At 55.7% G+C, this 8,040-nt stretch overlaps 1 protein-coding gene across 1 annotated transcript; it reads left to right on the forward strand.

Annotated features, from left to right (window-relative positions):
- Positions 1–2,017: 2,017 nt before the first annotated feature.
- TWIST1 (twist family bHLH transcription factor 1) lies at positions 2,018–7,426 on the forward strand. The gene is made up of 2 exons (XM_048511492.1): positions 2,018–3,029; positions 6,646–7,426. Exon 1 carries the CDS (start codon positions 2,397–2,399, stop codon positions 3,000–3,002), a length of 606 nt encoding a protein of 201 aa, XP_048367449.1. The 5' UTR covers positions 2,018–2,396; the 3' UTR covers positions 3,003–3,029; positions 6,646–7,426.
- The last annotated feature ends 614 nt before the right edge of the window (positions 7,427–8,040 follow it).

Consider the following 8,040-nt stretch of genomic DNA (forward strand, 5'->3'; position numbering starts at 1 on the left):
TATCTCAACAGGGACAGGGAACCAAAAGAGCTTTTTCAATCTGTATGGTGTTTTGTAAAGATCAGCAGCAGGCTTCTGTCTGGGTGTGGAAAGGAAGAGGCCCACTCCACACATGCAGAATAAGGCACTTTCAATCCACTTTCACAATTGTTTGCAAGTGGATTTTGCCATTCCGCACAGTAAAATCCAGCTTCAAAGTGCATTAAAAGGGAGTTGACAAGGGGCCAGAAAGTGACATTTTACTGCGGATCCTTTGTGAAGACAAACGCTGAAATGTGATCAACAGAACTAGAGGGCAAGGTCTCCTTGCCCAAACTTGAGAGATGGATATATAATGTGAAAGGCGGTTATTCAGTTTGGTCTTGCATCGTGCTGATAAAGACTGGTGTTGCTTCTGACTTTATTTCGGAAAGGAGAGTTGGTTTTTATATCCCGCTTTTCTCTCTTTTTACGGAGTCTCAAAGCGGCTTACAATTCCTTTGCCAGCTCCACAACAGCAGAACAAAGAAACAAGCAAAGTCGCCAATCACCTGCTCTTCTGCAGCAAAAACGGGGAAGGCACAGATTGTTGCAGACTAGAAGTCCTCAAAATGCAAAGTCGGAATGCACCGACAGGTAGACCGGCACGTACACTTTGGGACAGGAGGCATCCGGGGATTTGGGTCGGACTAAGTGCAGAGTAGGTTGATCTGCGCTGCAAACCGAATTGGGAGTAAGCCCCATTGAGAACACTGGGGTACACTGCGTGTTTCGGGAGAAAGTTTCGCATGATTATGGAACGCCCCTAACCTGAATGGGTACCACACAATCCCTGGCTACCTCGGGTCACCTTTGAGTCGATGTCTGGCTGGCTCCTGACAGCCTGGGCGGGGAGGGGGGTGCTTTTTTCCTATGCAGCGGGGTGGGGGACCAGCTTCCCACCCACGCTTGAGCAGGAATCACGGGGTGGGGGAGGGGGCTTTAGCGGGGTGCTGGCTCTGGTGGCGCCAGGGGTCTTTCCTTTTTGAAGGCTCTGCTGAAAATGAGCGAGGTCCTGGACACACATCCCCGGGAAACGAACGACGGCAGGCTGCCCGCGACGGAGGAAGACGCCCGTCGGATCCGTACCAACCGGCTGGAGAAGAACCCTCCCCTTTTCTTGGCCCTTCCACTGCCTGCGACATTGCCCGGCTGGTGACGAGCCCCGGTGTGTTCACGAGATCAGAAAGTTGGGCCGGGGCCTCGGAAAGCCGGCACAGAGGTGTGCCGGGTAGTGAAGGAGAGGGGTTGCAAAGCACTTAAGCCGGCGCTCTGGAATGCAAGAGCACACCTGGATCCCTTCAGTGAGGAGGTGGAATCAATATCCCCTTCGTGCCAATAGAATTCTGCGCCAACTAAAACGGTTTAGAGAAGGACCGAGGAATCCCCCTGTTCACATCTCTCTGGATTTGAGTTACACCCGGCTGCTGAGCACGCACCGGGGAGTGGGGGCCCCCTGACAACTGCAGGCCGATCCAGAGCGTCTTTACTCGGGAGAAAGTCATTTCGCTGGGACTCTGCCTGTCCAGGATCTCTGCCTCACTTCTCCCAGCAAACGGGCTTAGGTTGGGGGAAGGGCGGACGGGAACTGGCTCTGGTTTAGCTGGATTACTCGTCAGTTGCAACTTGATCCCGACCACATTGCCCTCTGGGTTCGCGGCAGGGATCTTGCTTGGCAGCTAATGACTTCCGTCCCCGGATGCCCGACCTCTCTGAAGACCAGAAAGCCCCGAGCACCCTGCCCGCTCCCAAAGGGTCCCGAGCGATGTGAACAACACTGAGGGCCCAAAAAGGTCCCGTCAGGCCGGGAAGGTCGCGGGCATCCCCTGCCAAGGCGGTGGGGGGGAGGGGAGTCCGTCCCTTTGCAGCCACTCCAAGTTGCAAAGGAGAAGGCTCGGAGGATTTGGGCAGGGGGGGAAACCAGATCCCCGGCTAACGGTCTGAGGAATGATGGGGAGGGGAGGGGGAAGCGGAAACTTTCCTCTAAACTTCGGCAAAGTCCCTCCTCTCCACGTCAAGCCAATGACACCGCGGCCCCCAAACTTTCCGCCAGCAGGAGCTATAAGAGCGTCGCCGACTCCCACTTTCGCCCGACTCCCAGGCAGCTCCAAGGAGCCATCGGGAGGGAAGCTGCCCCCCTCCGAGAGAGGCTTCCTCCTGGGCCGCCGCCTTCCTCCGGCTCCCGATGGCCTCCCCCCGCCCTCCTCAGTGAGGTCCCCCCTCTCCCCCGCCCTTCCTCCGCGGCCGCCCCGGACTGCCGTCGTCGTCCTCCTCCTCTTCCTCCCGGCAGGCCCGCGATCCAGCCAGGGAGAGCGCCGCCGCCCTCCCGCCTGCCTCGCCCCCTCGCCGGGTCGCTGGGCGCACTTGCGGGTCGGGCGATGATGCAGCAGCAGCAGGACGAGTCCAACTCCCCGGTCTCGCCCGCCGACGACAGCCTGAGCAACAGCGAGGAGGAGCCCGACCGGCAGCCGCAGCAGCTCCAGGGCTCCGGCAAGCGCGGCGGACGCAAGAGGCGCTCGAGCCGCAGGAGCGCGGCCGGCGGAGGGGCCGCGGGGGCCGCGGGGCTCGGCTCGGCAGACGAGCAGGGCAGCCCGGCGCAGGGCAAGCGGGGCAAGAAGTCGGCCGGGGGAGGCGGCGGAGGCGGCGGGGGGAGCAGCAGCGGCGGCGGGAGCCCCCAGTCGTACGAGGAGCTCCAGACGCAGCGGGTGATGGCCAACGTGCGAGAGCGGCAGCGCACCCAGTCGCTGAACGAGGCCTTCGCGGCGCTGCGCAAGATCATCCCGACGCTGCCCTCGGACAAGCTGAGCAAGATCCAGACGCTCAAGCTGGCCGCCCGCTACATCGACTTCCTCTACCAGGTCCTGCAGAGCGACGAGCTGGACTCCAAGATGGCCAGCTGCAGCTATGTGGCCCACGAGCGCCTCAGCTACGCCTTCTCCGTCTGGCGCATGGAGGGCGCCTGGTCCATGTCCGCCTCCCACTAGCGGCCCGCTCCGCCGGCCCCGGCCCAGGTAAGGCCAACCGACAGCCACGGCTGGGGGGGGGAGGGGAGGGAGGGGTAGCACAGGCCAGCCGGACGGGCCCTCGACGGCCCCGGCAGCCCGCTTTCAGGGAGAGGGGCCCCGAGCCTCGGAAGCCGAGGGTCCCCTTAGAATCCGCGGGTCCTTTTTGGCCTGCAGGCCCGGGGAGGCCTCCACTTGGACGGCTCGGTCTCGGGGACTCTCTGCTCTCTTTCTCCCTGGAATTGGCACCCACCAGGCGCGCTGGAGAAGAAGGCCCGGGGGACTTCGAGGGCTGGCCAGCCAGGGTTAGCTGTTCCCCAATCCCCGTCCCGGATCCGTGGGATCCCTAGAGAGGAGGGAGTGGGCCTCCCCGACCCCTTGGCCCCTGGGGCGACACTCCTGAGAGGAGGAGGCTCTCCACCCCCGCTGGTGCCTACTTTTTCTCTCAGAATCCTTCTGGACTCCAGCGTGGACGAGCTGCTTCCTGAGGATTGGAAAAGTAGTCAGCGGGCCAGCAACACCCCCTTCTTCCTCCCCTCGCTGGTCTCAGCCAGGCTCCTTTCCAAGCAAGCCTGCCGAGGTCTCTGCAATCCGTCCCACCTCGGAAGAAAGTCCTCCCTGAATGGATTCTTCCGGGGGGAGGGTGGGGAGATCGGCCTCTGGGAGCAGCCCGCTTTGGCGCCAGGAGATCCCCTGGGAGGGATCCGAGGACAGGGAGACTGCGGTTCTCCATCCGCCCTCCTCCAGTTCGAAGCAGGCTTCTTTGGCAAGAGGGCTCCTGGGTTGCAGTGACCCTCCTAGGCTGGCTTCGAGCTCATACCCGGATTAAAGCGCATTCCAAAGGACGCTGCATTGGGATTCGCGGGTTGTTGGAAGGAAATTCCGCTAGAAATCGGGGAGGGGGAGGGGCTTTCTTTAGAATGAAGTTTCCAGATCCCCACGAAGAAGCCGCTTTGGGTTGAGGTCCATCCCGGCCTGAACACGTTTGTTCGGAAACTAGGGAGACCAGAATTGCCAATGCAGAACTGGAAGCAAAGCCTACTAAAATACCACCACCACCACCCCGCGCGCCAAATAAATTTCCCCAAAATAACCCCCCCCCAAAAAAAACAATTGTAGTGTTTCCAACGTTGTACCCACAACATGTTTAGCTTGGGGGTCTCTTACTCACCGGAAAACCAACCAGTAGCCCTCTAGAGACAGGTCATGGGTTTCAGAATGCCATCCTAAACAGAGTAAAATGTTTCTAAGACCATTGATTTTGTTTTGGATCACACTTTTGGCGATCCGAAGCAAATCTCAAGTAGTTCCGCAGAAATAATGAGCAGCATATTTACTCAAAAGTAAGGGCCTTTGGGTTTACTTTAATATGACTTCCTCCTTAGTAAATGCGCATAGGATTGCAGCCTTTGATGTATACAAACAAAGATCTCCCGGGTATTCTCCTCAACAAATTCCCAGTCATTTTGGCGTCCCAAGGAAAAGGTGCTTTTACGGCAGGAAGGCTGAGAGGTTAACTAGATTTTTTTTCTCGCGAGACAATCTCCTGAGTTCTCGTGGGACAAGCTTACCAACAGTTTGATGAGGGTTGCGACAATAGGAGGATTTCCTACCTACATTTCGGAATGATTTATTCGCCAACATGCCTATGCTCCTAGAAAGCCAACAAACACACTCTCCTAAACCTAACCAATTACAGTGTAATCCTGCACCCTTATAAATCCATTGATGTCCATGAGGTTTGAGGGGTGTAACTCTTTTTCAGGGTTGCACTGTTAGACTGAGTTACTAGGGTAAGACGAAGAAGCTTTACGTCCAGGGCTGGGATCGCCAGTCAACCCATGACCTTCTTTCCCAACAGATGTAACGGAAAAAAAGTCAAAGATGGGTCCCAATCACTAGGATCCGCGTGTAGATGCATCTATTAGTAGCTACCACTAATTTCAGTGATTCTTAAACTTGGACGGGCGCTGGGCACCCTGATCCTTCGCATATTTACTCCCGCTGTGTTCCAAGCAGTTTACTCACATGTAAGTGGGCAGGTAGAATAACGTCATCCCTCAAACTTGGTAAACACATTAGTGCAATTTATTGCGGCGGTCAGCACATTTTCACTGGAAGCTCTTTCCGAACACTTGCATGGAAACCAGCCACATTGCAAGCAGCGGAACTTACTCCCCTGTACTCGGAAGTAATTGTCTCCTTGATGTCAGTGAGATTTGCTTCCTAGTAAATGTGCGTAGGCGGAAACTTTACTCTTTTCCTAAAATCTCCTGAGTTCAGCAAGCACATTCCAGTCTCCCTCCCTCTGGCTGCAGGCTGGGATCCTGTCTAACACTGTCCAGCAGAACTCCCCCCCCCCCTTTAAGCAAGGGAGGTCTCCGGACTACTTCCTCCTGGGCACCTCTTGTTGATGGTAGACAGACTGTCGCTGGATCCTGGCCCAGAGCTTGGTAGGCCACGGCAGCCAGGGCAAAGGTCGGGCTTCCCTCCATGGGGCCTATCAGCTTTTCTAGAAAGGGGCCGCAGTTTTCTTATGTCCTGGAAACCTGGGAGCCCCTTCCGAGCAAGTGAGCTAAGGGTGAGGTTGGAGGTTTCACACAGGAAAGGAAGCAAAGACTTCGGCCCGATCTAAGGCACGTTTAATCCAAAATCAACCCCATTCTTCCTTCCTAATTGAGCATAAAAAGAGGCACGATGAGTTAGGAGTAGTTCCTTCAGGTAAACATATGCATGGTTGCAATCCTATGCAGGTCAATTCAAGGGGTTTTGTATTCCCAAGGACGGTGCTCTTCAGATTGCTCAGGGTGCTCGGAGGAAGCCCCACTGAGCTCTGCAGACCTGGCCTAGGATTAGGCTATAGGATGGCGGTTGTCCGGGCGGTTAGCCAGACTCCTCGGACATCAGGTGGAGCATTAAACTGCTCTGGGACTCTCCTACGGTAGCACTGAATTTGGGGGTGTACATGCTGCAGCAGCAGATCCCTGGTTGGGGCAAGGGCAAGGCATCTGGGTAGGTGCTGGAACGAGCTGCCATTTGCAGGAGGCATCCCAGCCGGGCAGGTCCCCCTCCGCTTGGGTCCAGCTGTCCAGGCGCTTTCAGCCTTCCTGGAGGGTTGTTCTGGCCACCAGGCCCGCTTCTGGGCTGAGCCTGCTCCGGAAGAGAAAGTTGGCATCTAAAGGTGCACGGAGCGTCACAGTGAAATGGCGCCTTGAAGTTCAGCAAGACCGGGGTCCCCGCCCTCCCCCAGCCTCCTGGTTCCCAGGCCACAGGGGCTGCAGGCTGCCTTGAGAGCTGGGTGCCTTAGAGGCCAGGGCGCACTGGCCAAGGAACTCGGCTTGGGCTCGGGGGTCGGGGGAAGCCGGGTGCCCCAGAGGCCCGATTCGCCTAGATACCCGTGACCCTTCCCTTTGCGCGTTTCCGAATTTCATGCCTCGACAGCGATCCCCTCCTCCTCCTCCCACACACACACACGCACACACACACAGTGTGGCTTTCATTCTCCAGCTCTCTCGCTTTCATCTCGGAAGGGGGGAGCCAATTTTTTTTAATGGACATTTTAAAAATTCAGTTTTCCCCGTTTGGAATAACGACGTTTCCTCCTCCTCTCTCTGGGTTTCCGCAGATGACCTTGTTCCCAAAGAAGGAGAGAAAATGGACAGTGGTTGAGAGACTCTGCACTTGGATTTCCCCCCACCCCCTTCCTTCCTTTCCCCTAAGACAATAATGCCAAGGATTTTCTTGGAAATGTAGAAGCGTCTTGGCCAAGTATGCAAAGAGCAGGGCGGGGAGCGTTGGAGGCCAGAGACCCAAAGGCCCCTCGGACAGGGAGGCGGCTGATCCGGCGCGGCGGCTGAGCTGACCCACCACTCATCTCTGCATTCTGATCGAAATCTGAACCGGTTTTATTTTTATTTTTTTTTGACGAAGAATGTTGGACTTGTAACTTTTTCCTTCCTTCCTTATTTTGTGTTGTTGTTCTTGCATGCATGCATTCCCGAGAGGTCTTATGAGCCACTGATGAAAGGAAATCCGATTGCTGTGGACTCCCCCCTCCCTCCGCCTTCATTTTGAGCAGATCTAGTGACAATCCGCATGGAAAGACCCCCTTTTTAGAGCGAGTGGAAAAGGGAAATCTATTTAAACCAAGAGTTAGGGGGGCAAAACATTCTTGGCTCAAACTCTTCATATGCAAACCTATCTGGTTCCTCTCCTGTTTTTTTTAATTCTTCCTGTGGGGGGAGGAAAAGCCCCCCCCCCAAATGAAACATTCTATTTATTTATTAATGACCCATGTTAAAATGCAGGTAGATCCGGCGTCTAAATGCATTCCTATTTTTATGATTGTTTTGTAAATATCATTGTATATTTTTCTGCAGTAAATAAATATGACTGAACTGTTAAAAGAGGACTGTAAAAGCTTCGTCTGTGGGAGAAAGCAGGCCAGACTCTCGAGGTAAACAGGAGAGATCTGAAGTTGCCCTGGAGAGGAGGGGGCTCGAGGGAGGGGGCAAATCTAAACAAACGCGAGGAAAACGCAAATAAACCGGCTACTGACAGACACGGGAGTGTTAATTCTCGGGACAGCTTTATGGGTCTGGTTGGGGGTGGGTGCGAGGTTGCTGGATTGTGGATTCTCCCCATCCTTCAGTCAAAGTGGTATGTTTTGAATGGTAAATTGCAAGGTTCTACTCTGTTACACCTCGTGGTATCTTCTGGTAAAGAAAGAAGTTCCAGGTCTGATCTAGATTGGTGAGGAGGAAAGGAGGGGGGCAGGGGAGAGAGAGGTCGCAGGCCGGACTGCAGTTTTGGGGCCTGTGTGGGTAAGAGCGAAGAGGCCGGGAAGTTTCACTTCCACCATCTGCACAGGTTTACTGTAAAGGTTTCCTGGCCGGTATTGGGGCACTGGGGTTCGCGCTGGGTTTCATGGTTTGGTGGTCTCAGAGTCTTTGTCGTTGCAGATTCGCTCAGCAACCCAAGCGGGGCATCGCCTGCCAGCCTGCCTCTCTCGCTCCAAAGT

The sequence above is a fragment of the Sphaerodactylus townsendi genome, linkage group LG11 (genome assembly GCF_021028975.2).
Source record: "Sphaerodactylus townsendi isolate TG3544 linkage group LG11, MPM_Stown_v2.3, whole genome shotgun sequence".
NCBI classification, from domain to species: domain Eukaryota; kingdom Metazoa; phylum Chordata; class Lepidosauria; order Squamata; family Sphaerodactylidae; genus Sphaerodactylus; species Sphaerodactylus townsendi.